Source organism: Sphaeramia orbicularis, chromosome 6 (genome assembly GCF_902148855.1).
Source record: "Sphaeramia orbicularis chromosome 6, fSphaOr1.1, whole genome shotgun sequence".
In the NCBI taxonomy this organism is placed as follows: domain Eukaryota; kingdom Metazoa; phylum Chordata; class Actinopteri; order Kurtiformes; family Apogonidae; genus Sphaeramia; species Sphaeramia orbicularis.
In genome coordinates, this window is record NC_043962.1 from 9,006,509 (window position 1) to 9,025,898 (window position 19,390).

General features: G+C 38.8%; 1 protein-coding gene across 2 annotated transcripts in view; it reads left to right on the plus strand.

Moving 5' to 3' along the window:
* Window positions 1-17,725, plus strand: part of LOC115420697 (homeodomain-interacting protein kinase 3-like) — a 38,801-nt gene extending 21,076 nt beyond the window's left edge. Inside the window, exons 6-18 of one of the 2 annotated variants that reach the window (XM_030136146.1) lie at window positions 1,326-1,445; window positions 2,872-2,958; window positions 3,059-3,243; window positions 4,422-4,587; window positions 5,933-6,056; window positions 6,962-7,056; window positions 7,679-7,833; window positions 8,937-9,098; window positions 9,505-9,858; window positions 12,272-12,433; window positions 12,535-12,812; window positions 15,525-15,676; window positions 17,047-17,725. In XM_030136146.1, coding sequence (XP_029992006.1) covers window positions 1,326-1,445; window positions 2,872-2,958; window positions 3,059-3,243; window positions 4,422-4,587; window positions 5,933-6,056; window positions 6,962-7,056; window positions 7,679-7,833; window positions 8,937-9,098; window positions 9,505-9,858; window positions 12,272-12,433; window positions 12,535-12,812; window positions 15,525-15,676; window positions 17,047-17,598 — 2,592 coding nt within the window. In that variant the 3' untranslated portion in view covers window positions 17,599-17,725. The remainder of the gene's footprint in view (window positions 1-1,325; window positions 1,446-2,871; window positions 2,959-3,058; window positions 3,244-4,421; window positions 4,588-5,932; window positions 6,057-6,961; window positions 7,057-7,678; window positions 7,834-8,936; window positions 9,099-9,504; window positions 9,859-12,271; window positions 12,434-12,534; window positions 12,813-15,524; window positions 15,677-17,046) is intronic. The other variant, XM_030136147.1, reaches the window with a different exon arrangement.
* The last annotated feature ends 1,665 nt before the right edge of the window (window positions 17,726-19,390 follow it).

The following is a 19,390-nucleotide window of genomic DNA, read 5'->3' on the forward strand; positions in this document are numbered from 1 at the left end:
TATCTATGATAAAAATACCCACAGTATTTATTTAAAGATGCAAAGGCACTTACAGACAGGCCAGATACATAAACGGAGAGAGTTTGTCTAAAAGATTAACCTTTAGAGATAGATTTGTTCACTTGATCTACAAACGTCAAAACTCATCTTATACAGTCACTGCCCTAAATCTAGCATTTTGCTGGAATGATTCACTGATGTGACTGTGCTTGGTTGGAAAGTTTTCTGTGAAATCCATGACACATTCTGTAGTTCGACTGTTAAAGTGCAAGTTCAAGAGCTACCGTACATGTTGACCATTTCAGCACGGTTGTCACCGGAAATATATAGAGTTCAGGGGAGAAAAAAAAAAAGAAAAAGTACATGCTGCATTTTCCTTGAACCTGTCGAGTGTCAGTTGTACGAGCTTTGGCAGAGCAGTAAAGGTTGAAGTGCAGCATCGTAAAGTCCTGTATTGGATAACAAGCAGCCTCTATACGACCCACTGGATGCAATCCAACATGTGGAACCCGACATAGGTTTATGTTATGGACTTAATGTATCTGCCACATGTTTTTAAAATCTCTTATGTAATAGTCCTCGATAGCTCTTCATGTTGATATTTTTAGATTTATTGTTGTATAGCACCGACTGCGTTAAAGCCTCACTAAAGGAGTTTCATTATTTGTTTTAGGCAATTTGCAAACTTCTGTTTTATTTGAACTTTTTCACAGACATGTAGTACAAAAAAAAGTCATACCTGACACTATTACCATGACAGTCAATTAAAAAAAGAAACATTTTGCAAGGTTAAAAATAATTACATGTAGTTCAACAACTTCAGCCTGCAAAATTGTCGTGTGTTTTCTTTTTTAAACTAAACTAATAGATCAATAAAAATAAAAAAAAAACTCATGTGAGAAGTACAATTTGTCAACTTTTTAACATCTTTATTGCCCAATGTGACCCACAGTGATGCCATAACCTACATCTAAGAATGTACCTTCCACATCAGTACTGCAATCATGCAGGATTTTACTAAATTACCTCCCGTCTAATGAGCTGCTGACGTAAAGCTCAAATTGATTATGGTCTGAGTACATTAGTAGAAATTAATCCAGTACTTTTACTACTTGAGAAAAATCTAATTCAGTTAAATTTGATTATCTTGTGTTGTAAATCATTGTCTTTTTCTGTCTCCTTCTCTTTTTTAAAAAATATTTTCCCACGGTTTCTTAAACTGCCTTGTCCCGCCACAATGTCTTGCCTAATTCGTTCCTGTTCTCCTTTCCCCCTTTCCTTTCCTGTTTCTGCCATCCTGTTTCCTCGTCCCTCCTACCTCCCAGATCCGGTACATCTCTCAGACTCAGGGCCTGCCCGGTGAGCAATTACTCAACAAGGGGACCAAGACGACTCGCTTCTTTTCCAAGGAGTCAGACTCACCTTATGCCTCATGGAGACTAAAGGTACCTCCCCACAAAGGAAACAAATCCACACAAATGCTCTTTATTTTAGGCCTTCACATACCGAGAACACGCGAAATAAACAACAAGAAAATGCAAACTACTTGCATGCAAATATCTTGCACCAAATTCACTCATATACTTGTGGTGATGCAAATATTTGTCATGTTCAGAACTTATATACTTTGTGCAGTGCAGGTAAAGACTGCAAACTGTGCCTCTGTATTTGAATTATATGATAACTTTAGCTAATACCATCCCAACTGTCCTTTTAGCATAATTGCTGTCTTTATAATTTTGTGTCCTTTACTATATAATACAGGGTGGAAACCACGTCCATTCTGCTGAACGGAATTGGTAGATACCTTTTATCTGTAGCACAAAAGCACAGAAAAATCTGTACTTTATCAAAAAATTTGCTTTTTTTGCTGCTTAATGTTCTATGTAAGCCTGTCACAGTTACCACATGATGACCTAATGTAATTATTTGAAGTGGTCTCCATTAAAATATCTGGATGAAACCAACAGATATTGTCACATTTCTGTCACTGTTTGCACATCTTTTTTTCATTGTTTAAGATCTGACTCTTTATGTAGAGATGTGAAGCTTTACTCAGTATGTGTTATTACTGGTGTTTTCTTTAATCAACTTAGCATTTTCACAGAAATTTAATTTTTGTCTGATCAGCTTACCTGTGCCAATATATGGTTCTTCTTCATAGGTGACTTTTTTTATATGTGTAAACTATTGTTAGACTTATACTTGTGAAATAAAACAGGAGAAAAGCAATTAAATCTCAAATTATAATTATTTGTACAACAATTATCAAATGATGTTTTGTTAGCATTACTTCTGTAGAATAAAAAAAAAAATACTAATACATCATCTGTCAGTTAATTGTTCTAAAAAGCATTGTGCAAAGACCCGCATACAGAAGCTAGTTATTAAGCAAGAGAACACAAAGTATACATCTTTGTGTCAACTGATCATCTAAAACTTGCAACAGGAAACAGGTGTACATGCTTTTCAAAACAGGACAAAGCCAGCACATACTTGGGAAAACATTAAAGCTGTGTTTAGACTGCCTGCTGGGCTGCTTACAAAATATATCCTAATAATGACGGATTAGATTTATTCAGCGCTTTTCTATTTACGCATACTCAAAGTGTGTACATTGGATCCATTATTCATTCACGCCTTGGCTGTGAGTTTAATATTTTTGTCTTCCCGGCCAATAATGTGCCAAACTCCCCAAGTCTCCCAGTTTGCCTCATCTGTAACCCTAGACTTTTCATAATTCATGGTTTATACAAGACTCCATGGTAGCTTTTTCTGGGCACTTGCACACAAACTGAAATAAATCTCATGAATCATAAATGTGTGTACATACTGCTGTGTAGCCAACATTGACATATTTTCTATCTCCAGACGACAGAAGAGCACGAGAAGGAGACCGGACTGAAATCCAAAGAGGCCAGAAAGTACATCTTTAGCTGTTTGGACGACATCGCACACGTGAGTCCAGCCAAAGTGAAAAATGAGTCCGATAAGTAAGATGAACACGTGTTGAATTAAAATGCATGTGCGGCTTTCATTTGTGCTGCTCTGTCTCTAGGTGAACCTGGTGCTGAGTCCTGACAACAGCGACATGCAGGCAGAAAAGGCCGACAGGCGGGAGTTTGTCTCTCTACTGAAGAGTATGCTGCTGATCGATGCTGAGGACCGGACCGTTCCCTCCACTGTGCTCAATCACCCCTTCCTCACCATGACTCATCTGCTGGACTACCCACACAGTAACCAGTAAGGCTGTGACAACTGACACCAACACACCATGTGTCAGCGTACATGTTTGCTTTTTTTGCTAGTATTTGTCATACTACAGAGTTTGTACGGGTGCTTGAAATCCTTGAAAATGCTTGAACTTCGATGTTGTGTTTTCAGCATCTGAAAATGCTTGAATTTTACTTTAACCCATAAAGCCCCAAACATTAATTGTCAACCAAAACCGTCTAATGAGCTGGACTGATTACCTGTTGATCCACTAATCCTATCAATCCATGTTAATAATTGGTGTAAAATGCAGTTTGTCATCTTGTCATGGTCATCGTTTGGATGTTCAGAGGCTCCGTAGTTACCGTGGAAACACTGTCATCTTCTACAACATTGATTCACCCGTAAAACCCATGGAGTTGGATCAATGACAGTGGATGGACGCACTGGGTTTATTTTCAGTTAATGATAGATTTTGCTGAAAAAGTCACGTTTTCTTCAGTTTTCTCTGTTTTTGATATAATAACCTTTGAATTCGCTCTACATAATCAGTGATTTAAATTTAGAAAAATACTGTATTTTAATTGAAAAAATGCAAGTTAAAGAGGATAATGTTACAGTAAACAGTGATAAGTCACTTAAGAAAGGATAAATATAGAGAAAAATTAATTTGCAAACTGCCACCAAAGAGCTGGGTCTTTATGGGTTAAGTGCTTGAAAATGCTTCCAATTATAGTCAAACCTATTAACAGATAGGTGATACATTTGAAAAACAAAATTTTGTGTCAAAAAAGAAAATTAGCAGGTGTTCTCAGGTCGACTCCAGTTACATTTTTGTCTTAATCTTTGGCTCGGTGCAAGTGTGTCTGAAAAACACAAAGCGGCTTCCCTTTTTTTGAATAAAACTTTATGTTCTGCTGTAATTTCTAAACTTTTTGCTATTGTGAAACATAGTTTTAGATGTTTATAGCATAATACAATATAATCCTGAGTAAATGTATTCTTGTAGATATGTATTTTACCTCAGCAATAAGGTACTGTGTGGGAAAAATTTGAAAATGACTGTTAAAAGTGCTGGAAAAGTGCTTGAATTTGACCTTGAAAAATGTGTACGAACCCTGATACTATAATATGTACCATAGAGATACAAATTAAATGCGTCGTTGGTGACTACATTGCTAACTCTAAACTCTCCCATTCTCTTCCAGTGTGCAGTCATCTTTCCGTATCATGGACATGTGCCACAGTCGGCCCAGTAATGCAGTTTTTGATGCTCTGAACCAGAACACCATTCATTTCTCCAGACCTCCAGTTGCCCCCACTGCCTCCTCCGGCCTTCATTTAGGCTACAGTAATATACCAGTCCACACTCAGGTGAGTTCACAACTAGAATAAAACATACACAACAGTACATTAGGAGCATCGGAGGTAACGTGATAAAAGAATTCAGTTTAAAGTTGTACATTCCAAGTCACAAACTGCTAAAACATCTCTGAAATTCTAAGGTCACAAGTTTGCTACAAAACATGAAAAAAAGAAAAATGTGACTTTTATTAACCTAGAGGGAAATAAAGAGGGAAAGGTTTAGTTCTGACATTACGGTACATGATTTCCTAGTTTTCCTTAGGCATGTGAAGGGCTTACATGCAGTTTTATGTATGTTGTTATTGTTACATGTTACTAAAAACTAAAAAGAAGAATAAAGACACAACATATTTGGATTAAAATTGTGTCTTTTCTCTCCAGATTGGTAGTGAGATCTCAGCAGGGTTTATCTTTACCATCACATTAAAATGCTGTGTAAAACATTTGCTGCTATCAGGCCTTGTAATGGTCATGAAAACCCTGAACTTCCCTATACATTGCACTCGTATCCAGACATGTTTGGCTATGACTCTTATCAAAAGTGTAGGCATTAACATTCTTCTTATTTCATCTCCACTGCAAAGGAAAGATTAGATCTTGTCTTAAATATTGAATACATTTAAAAGGGAACTGAACATTTTTACTGTTAACAGTGCTGAATGAATAATGTATGAGTACAGTAGTTAAACATATACACATATGACTCAAATACTTCTGTCCTCCATACTATAACGTTATTATGATTAATATGGAAAAGCTGAATTAAATAGAATTACAGTATATATTAAATTCATAATATCTTTGTGTTGTTTTTGGTAATTTACTGCTTATATCCTGTCAATTCTGAGGCTTTTCTTTCTAAGTATTACCCCTTGACCTTACTATACTACTTATTTTGTTCCTTTGCTGTAGACTTACTACATTTTGTATATATCTATTAATGCAAGGACTGATTATTTTTAGCTTTAACTTCCCTTTCCCTCCATCTAGCAGCGTAGTGGCTACATTATGTATTAAAGATTATGTCAGGGCACGTTGTCTCTTTTGACAGACATAGAACATAAATTACATGAGTAGTGTTTAAATATGTCTAATCTTGTGTTATGTAATGTGTCTGTCCACATTTCTGTACTGTTGACCTGATGTTGCCCTCTTCAGGTTGTCTATAGCCATAACATAACGTAACATAACATAACATGACATAACATCTACACATAGTTTTATGTTAATCTCACTTGGTTTTACCTATTTATAGTTCACATTGTGTTAAGTGCCATGATGTCTCTTTCCTCTTTGACCTTGTTCTCCTTCATGACTTTCTTTCTCTAATCCTCTCTTGTCTTTCCCGACGTAGGCTATAACCCAGTCTGCACCTTCAGTGTTGCATCCTGGAATAGCTCTAACAACTGCTAATGGCCAGTTTGGGTGCAGTGACTCGTTCCCGCCTGCCCTCCTTCTTTGTCCTCCCACCATGCAAGGTACAAAACATTTATATTACAATGTATTAGGAAAAAGCTCTTTTGTAGGATTTTACAGGATTTTAAAAGTTTAAAATCCAATAATCGGAAGTTACGTGTTTGAAATGTCTGTCTTAAATACAATGTGGAAGTCCTTAAGGAAGATATTGGATTGTTAAGGTGCATTAACTACAGTCTTTCTTTAACTGAGCTGTGTTGTGGTGTTGTGTGTGAGCTAATGTTGAACCTTGACTTATTAAAACAGAAGCAGCTATTGTTCAAACTAACATTGTTTCTATTAATATTAGATTCATTTATTGTCTGTGAAAGTTTGAGACCTGGTTCAGGGGAAAAAAAAAACACATAATGAATATAGATTAATTTACTTTTAAGATCCAATAATCAGAAGTTATGTGTTAGAAATGCCTGTATTAAATACAATGTGGAAGTCCTTAAGGAAGATATTGGATTGTTAAGGTGCATTAACTACAGTCTTTCTTTAACTGAGCTGTGTTGTGGTGTGTGTGAGCTAATGTTGAACCTTGACATATTAAAACAGAAGCAGCTATTGTTCAAACTAACATTGTTTCTATTAATATTAGATTCATTTATCGTCTGAGAAAGTTTAATGAGACCTGGTTCAGGGAAAAAAACACATAAAGAATATAGATTAATTTACTTTTGTAAATGATTCCTTAATACTTTTCTCCCTAGTACACATGCAAAAGAGATCTTCACTTACATTCAGAATGTTCTTAAAAATGATCTGTAACTCGTTGAAACCAGCATAAACGTTCATTCATTTATTTATTTTTAATTGAACTAGCTTCACTGTTTTGTTCAAGTACTTGCATGTAATATTTGATAGTGCAGCCAAGCTTTATGTCATAACCAACACAACCCTGTATTGTTATTTTTTTCTTCAGGGAACCTTAACCAACCAGCAGGGTATTCTGTTCCCATGGTAACTCAGGCTCCTCCCATACAGCCTCTACCAGTGAGGCCTGGGGTAATAGCTCAGGTAAGACACACTATGATGAAAATGTCGTAACCCACTGCATATACATTCAGTGACCACATGTTTATATAAAATGACCACATGGAAGGGCCTATTTTTTTTTTCTTTTTCGACGTTTTTATTGGAATCAAGGCAAAAAAAAAAAAAAAAAAGACAGTCATACAAGAAAAAGCAATACTTTTGGATTTTCCACTACATATATACAATACACGCCCCATCCCTCCCCCCGCCCTACAAAGTCCCGGGTAACGCATCCCAATGTGAGATTAAATAAATAAATAAAGAAATAAAAGCAATAGTATTAGTAGGTATGACACTCATCAGGCATAAATAATTTTAAAAAATAAAAGATAACAAGAATGGAGTTGGTCTACGGAATGGCCTAATTTTTGTGATGTACCTGAAAAAGGTGCCGTTGAATTTTCAGCTGTGAAAGAAATGAGATAAATAATATCAATGTAGGAAATAAAGAAGGCATTACAGCAGGTTAGAATCAACTTGACTATGTAGTAAAAGCAGATCCTCTTCAGTCAAAGCACCTACATCCCAGCCCCTGTTATTTTTTTCTGTTGTGTCCCTGAGTGAGATTCTCAGCTCACACTGTCCCTGTGCTTCCTGTTTGCAGCAGGCCTGGTCTGGCCGAGGGCAGCAGCTACTGGTCCCAGCAGCCTGGCAGCAGATTACACCAGTGGGTCCTCCACCCTCTCACCCTCCTCCACCACCCCCGTCCACCCTCACCAGCGACACCACAGCCGGCCCACAGAGGATCAGCGACTGGGGGTGAGTCACTTCAAGTTAAAGGCTTGGAAATTCCCCACCCCAGTTAAAACAGAAACCCAATTTCCTGCTGACATAGATGATATACAGGGTTTCTACAAAAAGCCTACATTTATGTATACAGTTCTAGTAGTACTTTAGTAGCACATGTGTATTAATATTTTATTCTGAAGCCTTTGCACAGTCCTAATTTTTCTTAATACTCTGTGATATTTTTTAATTTAAAAAAAAAAAAAAATTCTTATACAGTCCCTTTTCCACTAAGTGTTTTGCTGCTAAATTGAACTGAGCTGCTAAACTGATTTTCATTGTTCCTGTGACAATGACAATAAAGATCTATTTTATTCTATTCTATTCTATTCTATTCTATTCTATTTCAATAATTGTAGGCCAAAAAAATGTCTTTAAAATCACATGGAACATGAAAGTAATGTCACTTTTCTAAACTTACAATAACTTCAGTCTTGTTAAATGTTAATATGAAAAAATATATTGATCATGTTGTACCAAAATATAAAACAAAAGCAACATAGAATGAGTATGCATTAGCACAAATTCTGCAGCCTAAAATATGTAGTCGCATGCACAGCTCGTCTGTCTGTTTATATCTCTGTATCCAAAAAAACCAACAAAAAATCTACCCCTTGAATTAACAAATATACAGCATAAGTCCAATGAGATCTGGCTTGAGAACTGCACATTTAGTGTTCAGTTAAATCCTGTTAAAAGTGAATCGGAAACCTGTCAGTTATTGTGCAAGACACCGCTCGAGTCAGTAGAAGGGTGGCCATTTCTGAATTTAATCGTGGTGTGACTCAGGCATCATGATCACATCTTCACATCTCAACTTGAAATGCACAGCAGAAGAAGGAGTTCAGATTTACTCAACATCTTCTTGGTTGTATTAATCTTTAAACAGCAGCCATGTATAGTAATACACGCATTAAGAATCATTCAAATGGACAGACCTCAGTTCTCCATCTCATCCTTCTCACTTTTTTGCTAGTATGGATATAAAACATTGCATTACATTCATATAAATGTCTTCAAACCATCCTCCAAAACCCTGTACATGCTCATCTTTTTTTTAATATATATATTTACAGGAAAGTGCGTCCCCACAGCAGCCATTACAGTTCAGTGCTGCAACAAACTTTACTGACCAATCAGATGCCAGCCCTCTCAGCCCATCAGCCAATAAACATTGGAATAGCTCATGTTGTGTGGCCTCAACCAGCCAATAAAAGGAACAGACACAGTCACAACAGGTGAGGTTTTTACATCATGAGGTTTTTACATCATAATGTTTTTCTGTACAGCAACAGAATAAAGTGCAAGAATTTCAAGCAGTGGTCCTCAGACTTTAGAACTCATTGCCACTGACACTTGAAACTCAATTGAGTCTTTTTAAAAAGCACCTGCAGACCGTCTTGTTTAGACAGGCTTTTAGTTGGGGGGGGGGGGGGTGTTTATAACCATCTGCTTTTATATTTTTATGTCTGTGTATGTACCTGCGTGTTTTTTGCCTCTGTATTTTACTTCTGATTTTATTGTAAAGTGCTTTGTGAAATCTTTCTACAAGAAGTGCTATATAAACTTTATTAGTATTATTTGAAATTGCACAGCCATTCTTTATATAACATCATCTGTTTTGGTGACTTTCTCCGTTCAAAGAAACCTGTCCCACCCCAGCAACGTCCACATATCAGTGTGTCGGACCCCCAAAATCACCGACGTCGTTAGTCAGATGGTGGCAGGAAGGGAGCAGCCTCAGAGGGACGTCCCTGTGGAGGAGACGAGGCAACTGGGCGTTCGAAACACGGAGGAGGGAGACGACGCAGAGGAAGAAGTGAGCTGCTTCAAAGAGGCGGTGCCAAACAGACAGATGGACGGTCAACAGCAGAGAGATGTGGCCGTTCTGATGGGCGACACCCCCAGCCCCGCTCCCAGTGTGATCAGCATACGCAGCGACCTGACCGACGCAGAAGATGAGGGCGATGGAGACCCTCAGAGGTGCCGTCTGAACGAGTGAGTGCATTCGAGTCAAAGGGAAAAACACTTTGAAAATGATTAGATTAGATTTTTTCATTCATTCATTTGTTTTGAGCAGAAGAAAAAATTAAAGATTTTTATGTGTTCAAGGAACTAATATCAGAGCAAATACATTAATAAGTAAAGATGATCAAGACAAAACAGCAGTTGCCATGAACACTAGTAATAACAAAATAAATTCAATATGCATTGCTCAAAAAGGAGTGGGAAGAAGAAAACTTATTAAAGCCCACCCCATCTTACATTTCTACAACATAATACATTACTTTTGCTCGCTTAATGATAATTAAATGATAGATAAACAGAATAAACTGCAGGAAAAAATGTGCACGCATTAAGATGGTGTAAAAGACCAACAATATGAAATAATAATAGTAATAATAACAAAACTTGAATGGCTATATACATTATTTACAACTGAGTGGAATTGCAAAATGTCAGACAGTACAGATGAGACACAAACAGGACAGTCTGACAGAGGTGGGAATGAAGTTAAAGTTAGTTAAAGCCCATCTCCTTCTATAGCTCAACAATAAACAGTTTTTTGCCTTCACTATTAAAATAGTCCATAAAGATATTTTCCAGACTCATAACCAAAAAATAAAATATGAATATTAGATATTGTGGATTTCAGATGTTTGGCCAGACACTAGATGTTTTTCTTCTTTACTTAACAGTCATTTATCACTGTAGGGGCATTGAAAGCCTCACCACTCCATGCTGCACTCCAAAAGTTCCATACTAGATCATGATTATTTCTAGAATAGAATAGAATAGGCTCTATCGTCATTACAACAAAATTGCAGGAGGTCTCTGCCAGCAACAGTGAACTTGCATCTACGTAGCAATACAACAAGACACAGACGTCTTTACAAAAGTGTAAAAATATTAAGTGTGCAATAAAAGTATGTACAAAATGGAGATATACTATATGAAAGGCTGAGATTTAAAAATTTATGGTGGTATAAAATGTACAAATGTAGTAGTGTAAACAATGTAAACGTGTTAGTGTGAACAGTGTGGGTAGTGCAAATGTAACAGGGTGGACATGAAACATACGTAAACAGTGCAAGAATAACAAGTAGCAGAATATTTTGTATATCATGAGGTCTGTTCTAGTAGATTTAGGTGTAGATAGATTTAGATTTTGACGTGCACAAAGAAACTGTCTTTAGCAGATGAATATGAAAAAATCTTGACAATGCCATTCTCTGCACAGACAGAATTTTGCCCAGTTAAGGAATAAAATAAAAGGAAAAAGGTGAATTTAAAGCTTGTTCTGGGAATCTGGTTAGAAAGCAATGTACAAGCAACTGGCTCACAAATTGAAAATCCACAGTAGAGTTTTATGCAGCAACAGACCCTGCTGTTCCTGGGAAAGTTAAAAAAAAAAAAAAAAAGATACAATGGACTATACTATTCACATTGGATTATGGAAATAACCTGTATGATCATGATGCTGCCACCGCCCTTAAAGCCCTGGGCGCCATCATCTACCACAGCACACTGCCATTCATTACTACAGACAGTTATTACTCTCACCACTCTGAATATGAAAAGATTGGCTGGAAATCAAGGACAATTAGAGGGCATCAACATACTTGCGTCTTGATCTGTAAGGCGTCGCTATCTAAGCTGCCAAGATATTAAACGTCTTCAGTTGAATTAAGAGCTTCTCATTGAGACACCAGGTCATAAATGAGATAGGCCTTAAAGTTCTTGGTATTTCTGGTTTCGGTTTCTGGTACCATACGTCTTATTATCAGAACAGTCTGCAATACAGAGAGCCTTTAGAGACACTCATTCAACTTAGAAACTGTACTGGCTTCCACTTCCATTAATACTCCATCTGTTTTATTTGGGGATGCACCCGTTGATGAGGCCAAACATCATTAGACTGTTGCCTGCCAGTGGCACACCACCAAATAAGATGACAAATGATCGAACTTGTGCTCAGAGTTCATCCAGGTCAAACAAGCTTTTTTTATCATGAAGATTTCTGTTCCCCAGACACAAAAGAGGAATGAAGAACATAAAAACAAAGTAAACAAACAGACCATAAGCGTTGGTATTGGTGAAGGCTGCCTTGGTTATTTTAAACATTGGTGTCTGCCCAGAATTTCACAACTATCGCATGTCTACTTTTAACTGCAGTTGGTTGTGTGTGCTTTTATATGACTGAGTAGAGTTACGTAACTTATTATAACTTTATATATACTGTTGCTATGTTAACTTCTCTCAGGCAAATGAGAACCTGATGCCAAAAGAACAATTAAAAGAATAAAGAAAGAGAAATTGTGGAGGATTTTAAGACAAATCTCTAATTCTGCAAGTTGCTTGACATTTTACGAGCTTCAGAAAACTCTAAACTGTGTTTGTTTTTGTGTAGGTGTAAAGAGGAGTGTGTGTGTGAGGCGTGCAGAAACACCACTGTGTCCATGGAGAGAGTGTGTTCCCTCAGCAGCCCCGACAGCAGCCTGAGCACCAGCTCTTTCGCCTCCAACTCCCTTCAGTCCAGCCCGTCTGTCTCCCCATGCAAGAGACCCAACAGGTAGACACACCTAGAAAATAACTTGAGTTTTTTGAGCTCACGTTCTCGAAAACGGACGCGTTGAAAAACACTCCTACATGCCTCTGCTTGTCTGTGTTCAGCATGTCTGAAGATGACGGCCATGAGAGCGGCTGCGACACAGTGGAAGGATCCCCCACATCAGACACATCAACTTCCCCGCGCGGCAACAGCCCTTACCGTTACCTCGACAACAGTAACCACAACAACCGCCCACCTTTGGCTGCCATGGTAGCACCACTGCCTACCCCTGCAGTGCAGGGCAGGAGTCCCCGCGGTGTGCGGACAATGGTGGTTCCACCAATGAGAGTGCAGAACAACAACAACACTCGAGGGACAGAGGAGCGGATCCAGAGAATGGGTCAGTGGCACAGTTTACTTCTCAAATAGGCACCTACACATGATGGAGCTCAGGAGTAACCTCCTCAGTGTCCATGATTTGGAGTTCTATTGAATGTAGACACTTACAGGCTTTATGTGTTTAATTCTATATGTGGTATTTTATTGTGTTGACACTGTGAATATGGTTTTCCCATTAATGTGCCCTCCTTACGCTACTTGTCCTGTGGTCAGTCACCTGTGCTTTGGCGCTGTTTTGCTTTGCAGGTCATATGGAAGCAGTAGGGGCTTACCGCCCCCTAGTGGCACATAGAGGCTTAAACAGGTGATCAGAGACACCAGCAGAGAACCAGCCGTGCTGCAGTCTAAGGCCGTGTTCAGACCAAATCTGACCAGTGCTTTAAAGCTCAGTGTCAGTACTGGGTGGAGGGGGTCAATTTCCATGACACATCACTAAATATATCTTTAGAAGCCAGACAATTACCTTATAGAAAACAGATGAGCTATGCTTTGTATATTTTTACTCATATAACACAAAGTCAACTTTAGCAAATTAAAGTCCTCTATTTTGATGATATTGGCCTGATTTATCTTTTTCTCAACACATGTAAGCAAAGTAGTAGTAGTCGTAGTAATACAGCATTCATATTATAAAGTAATACACCAGGAAAGTGCGTATGCGTGCGTTTGATTGGTTGAAGGTTGCACTGAAACAACTAAAGTTGAAGGAGAGCTTTTTTTCTCTCCCTCTCTCTAAATTATATGAGGGCTGTAAGTTTTCATGCACTGTTAGATTTGGTCTAAACAAAATGCATCCTTACTAGTTGTAATGTTTAAGAATCATCTTTCCTTCTAAAAGAAGAAGATCTCTAGAGCATTGTAAGAAAGTGGTCCAGATATGTTAGGACAAAGGAAATTGTATTTATTAGGATAAGTAAACTGGAGAATTCAGTAAATCTTATTGTTTTCCAGTAAATCCATGAAGTACTGCCAGAAGTTCTCTAATGGAATAATTAACCATTAGTCTTTTAGCTGTTCATTTGGAACTGAAGTCCAAGTAATTCATGTATCACTGACAAACAAAATAGTTATTAATGAGGAAGATGAGGGATTTTTTTTTTTTTTTTTTTACTTCATCTTAAATTTCATCCCATCTACGGTAAGTAAAGGAGGAAAGGTGGATGCATTTCATCTGATATCAGGCTGTGTTTTCTCTGCTGGTTCTTGCTGCAAAGTTGGCCTGAAGTGTCTGATGTGCTATCAGTTGTTTTCTCCATAGTGTTTTTTTTCCCCATGAAAACAAGAGAAGTTAATATAAACTGATTTAGATCAGACTCCAGGCTTCAACTCTGCTCCTCAACTGCCCTTTTCTGAGTGCCAACCAGTCTGAACATTTTTCTGTTCTTTTACTCTTTGGATTTTATTGTCGGAGTTTTATGGTGCTGTGTTTTATGGAATGGTGGTTTTACGCCGTTTTATGAGCAAGATGCATTTGATGCTTTCTTAATGGCAGGCAAAATTATACTTACATTGTGGCCGTAAAATGCAAAACTGTCACCATCTCCACCATTAACTCAGATATTCGATGCGAAGGAGGTCATTTTCTTTTGTTTACTCGGGTCACAGTCCTGCTGTAAAATCACACATTGTCCTGCATCTGTAATCCAGAGGGAATACCTGCATCACTGGTACTTTGTGTGTCGCTGATCTAGTGGTGTTGAAATTGGGTCAGACATGTCCACGTTTTTCAGTATTGTTCCTTTAACTGAGGATGCAGCCATCTTATTGTAGAACCTCCCATAGTATCTTTAAAGCAGGCTTCCTTTTAGAATCCCTGTGCCAGGTCACTCCAACAGGGGTACATTTTAGTTTAACTATAAATTATGTTGCATTAACCTGTGGTTAAAATTAAACCTGTCCTCAGTTTTTGGTCTAAACCAAGATTGAGTTTAATTCTATTGCATAAAATCTCCAAACAAATATTGTGATCCAGTATTAGAAAAAAATGGCAGTTGGATTTAGCAAAAATAATGAAGTTCCTCAAAGATAATATAATGACACTATTTTGTTCTATTAATAATAAATAACAAAAAAAAATTAATAATATTAAATAGAAATCACATCCATACATCCACACTAAAAATATACATAAAACACAATGAAAGTCAGTTCTAAAACCAAACACTAAAATAAGAACATACATATAAAACAACCACCATTATTTTAAAAGGTGCCAAAAGTATATCAACAATGTTCTTTAAAGACATCTCAAAGCAGAACATGATTCTATGAATTACAAAAACCTCTACATCCAGATTTATCCTTTTCCCATTCATTTAAAATTGCTTTGAATGTCTTTAAAGAGACCAGTTCCTTCAGTTTAATCTCCTTCTATAAGTTGTTCCACACAGTGGGAGCAGAACATTTAATATTCCTTAGTATGATGGCATAAGTAGCTTAGTAAGTACTCGTAAATCAATGCATCTCAAACCTGTATTGGCTCTTAAGGTATGTTCAGATGCAGCACATGGATTTAAGGTGCACTAAGGACCATGTTCTAAACTACACCAAAGTGCTCTGTGTTGTTTCCCCTTGTGTGCATGTGTTTGTCCTTTGCAATCTTCTGCTTTGTTTCACTCTTTGACGTCGTGCAGGTCGTGTGGACTGAAGATGTCATCTATTTTCCACAGTACGTCAGAGCCCAGCTCACGTTTTCATCTTCCCTCTGTTTCAGTGTCCGAGTCCTGGTCCCGGTCCAAAGGGCGCTGCAGCCTCGCAGGACAGCAGAGCACCCCCTCGTCCGTCCCCCCCCTCCTCCCATCCGGCCCCCTCCTGTCCCGGCAGCAAAAGGTGTCAGGGCAGCAGCACCCTCTGGGCTTTGGACAGGTCAGTTCTGATACTCTTCTCTCTTTGACTCGTCCTCCAGTTTATTCAGTAGAATTCTCTCTTTTTTTTTTTGTTTTCCCTGCTGAAAGTTTTCTCCTTGAAAAGTCTGTTGGTTGAAACATAATGTGGGCTGTGTTGCTTAGTGGCATGAGAAAAGGGTATTTTAATGAGCTGACCCAAAGCCTGCAAAATTATGTGTGGGCAGTGAAAAGAAGTGTAGTAACAAAGACTGTATGCGAAAAGTTTTAAACCCAAGGGCAACGTAGTGGGAGCTGCTTGAACAAGACAGATGTTCAACTCACGAAGCTATTCTGGTACTTAGTTACCAAGGCAGTTTGGTTTATTTGTAAAGGCGGGTAGTCATATTGTGTTATTGTTGGTCCCACTTATACAAATGAACATGGCTGGATGCTGCTGCTGAAAAATGCACCACAAAAAATGTCTTATTTCACAAAATATCAGGAATTGTTGATATATATTTTAAGACGGATGAGGAGAAAAAGTAGAATGTGTAGCAGACGACTTAATGCACGGGTGTTAAACTTGTGGCCTGTGGCCCAAAACTGGCCCGCTACAGGGTTCAATCCAGCCCTTAGGATGAATTTGTGAAATGCAAAAATTACACTGAGATATTAACAATCAGTGGTGTCAAATTTATTATAGTTCAGGGACCTCATACAGACCAGTGTGATCTAAAGTGGAAAGTTAAATTTTAACAATATTATGCCTGAATTTATATGAAATTTATACAGAAGAGGATCAGGGCCACTGGAAAAAAAATTAAAATTAAAGTCCAATTTATTTTCCTATTATTATTCTGAGAAAAAGTTAGAAAAAATAGTCAGAATTCAGACTTTTTTCCCCTCAGAATTCAGAGGGTTTTTTTCTCAGAATTCTGACTTTTTTCTCAAAACAATAATAACAAATTTTAAAACAGTCAGAATTCCAAGATGAAAGTTAGATTTCAGACTTTTTTTCTCAGAATAATAATAGAAAAAAATATATTGGACCTTAAGTTTTTTTGTTTTGTTTTGTTTTTTTTTCCCCCCAGTGGCCCGAATCCTCTTCCTTATTCACATGAGTATTAGAACTTGGAGATAGCAGTGGATCAAATGCACAAAACATTTAGACAGACATTTGGAAATGACAAATATAGTATTTAACTTTCTGATCCAAACAGGTGATCTAGACTCAGTGCCATCCTTACCCGTCGGTATCTTCTGTGTCATTTTTGCATTTTGCTAATTCATTCTGCGGGTTGGATTGAACTCCTTGCAGGACTGGTTTTGGCCCACGGTCCGTATGTTTGACATCCTTTGCTTTTTTCCCTGTGTTTCCTGCCTGAATGTGCTCTTGTTCTTTGTTCTCAGGTGCAGCCGTACGCTTCAAACCACAGCAACAAAGAGTGGAACGGCAACTATGGGCCACTGCGCCCACACGCCTTTATCCCCCCGACTGTCCACACACACACCTTCACACACCTCCAGCACAGCAGCCCCACCCACAGCTCCGCCGCCACGCACACCCTGCTGTCCTACCCTCCCAGTGGGCCCCTCACCGCCGCCCACCACCCCCACCCCATCCTGCCGTCTCGCCCTCCTCCTCCTCCTCCTCCCGCTCCCCCTCTCCTCCAGCACAGCTACGGGCTCTCGCACCCGCAGGGAGGCGCTTTAGTTCATCAGGTGACCCTGGGCATCAGCACCCACCACCACCCCGGACACCCGCACAGGCTCCTCCCTTCCCCGACCATCCACCCGCACCACCAGCCCGGCTACCCCCACCCCCACCAGTTCAAGCCCCCTTTCCCCGCTCCGCCGGCCCCTCCTGCCCCTCACCCTTACATGGCTTCCCCGGCCGCTTACACCGGCTTCCCCCTGAGCCCCACGAAGCTCAGCCACCACCCGCAGTTTTCCTACATCTGAGGAGCCGCACAGGGCCGCAGCAGTACCTTCTGATGAGGAGGGGCAACGGCAAATGGACGGGGGCCGCCACCTGGGCGGGCAGAGCCAGCAGCAGACCGCATATCGGACATTTGTGATGATGAAGACGAGGAAAATCCAAGAAGAATGGATGTATAATAGAGGACAGAGAATGAAATGCAGGAGTAATGATACTGAAGAAAATGCTGTGGAACTCACAGCATCTGTAATCTGGGGTTTAAAGGGTCATGAGCTTGTTTGATCATCAGAGCAGCTTTAAGCTCTGAGAGGCTTTTGTGAAATACCAGCGAAAGGAGGAAACGGTAAATGGTTTAAAAAAATAAATAAATTAGAGATGCACTGATTCACTGGCTAATTGACAAATAAGCTGACTATCACCAACAGGAGTGGATGATGTTGTATAAGGTTTTTTACATGAATTTGTATGATTTGAATCCTTGCTCTTATAAAAAAAGAATGTGGTTAAAGGTTGAAAAATTGCTTTAGCACTTCGCTTGTTTTTTTTTAATGAGTTTTTTATTTCCCTGGTTCAAAAAGGGGAATGAATTACAACAGAAAGAAAAACAAAAGTATCGGCACAGAATTTCAGAATCGGTGCATCCCTAAAAGACAAAAGGCAGAGCTTTAACAGACAAAATGAATTCACGTACGATGGTTACGAGTAATTTTAAATTCCGAACGTACGCTCTGCATGTTACCTCCTCCTGCCGCTTGTCGTGTGTGTTCAGAGATCTAATTTGAAGTTGGAAAATATTTTGTCGTCGTTGCTGTCGGGCCGCTCAGCCTTCCCCCTCTTTCCCCCTTTATTATCTCCGTTGCCTTGTAGCACTTGCTAGCCGGTCAGATCTGTTTGTTAAAGCCATCCCCCCCACACCCCTCCCCCTCCCCCCTCCCCCCTCCCCGGTCTGTATTAAAACCAGGACTATTTACCTGCTCCTGTCTTTGTTTTCGGGCAAACCTTTTTCGCTGCTGCCGTCTCCTAGTGCCTTAAAACCTTTTCAGATGACTTCAGGAGCATCATTGTAGATTGTACATGTAAACGGGCTTGCAGCACTTAACCCTCAGACTCGAATACGACGGGCGTATATCAGATCCTCGCGGGTGTGTTTGGATATCTAGCAAATGTTCTTCGGTTTGCTTTCGAACGCCGAGTATGGATTTACTTTAGCTAGAGGCTGCACATTTAGGGCTTTGACTGAAAGAGCTTTTTATGTACATAAAGAGTGATTTGATATTTTGATAATCGATTTCTATTCACTATAGTACTTAATTCATAACAGTATTGTCACTGTTTACTGTAACTGCAATACAATCTAGATAGCCTCTGGGTTGCTGTGTTTTTATTATTATTTTGCATTTAGGTTAGGCTAGACCTGCATTAATGCATTTTATGTTTCAGATTAACATTTTTGGGAGTGGCTTAGAGTTTTAAAAAAAGTATGTTTTTACTTTTAAATGCTTTTCAGTGTTTAAAATAACCTATCGGCTTACAGTATCATTGCTGGGCTCTTGAGTATTAGAGTTGTAATCGTTTCGAATATTGGTGTGAGACAAACCTTTTTTGTCTATATGTATTAAAGCCTGTTGTCAGTTTTGATACATTCCTTCAGGGTGGATGCATAGCCTTGTTTTTTTTTTCTTTATTTTTTGGTGTTTTTTTGATTTCCAGTGCGTAGTACTAGAAAGCTGTGTCTTTACCTGTTGTTCTCTCAGCTGGTATTTTACTCCAATCAGCACCAAAGACTGTTTGTTTTAATCAGTTCTGAAGCATGGT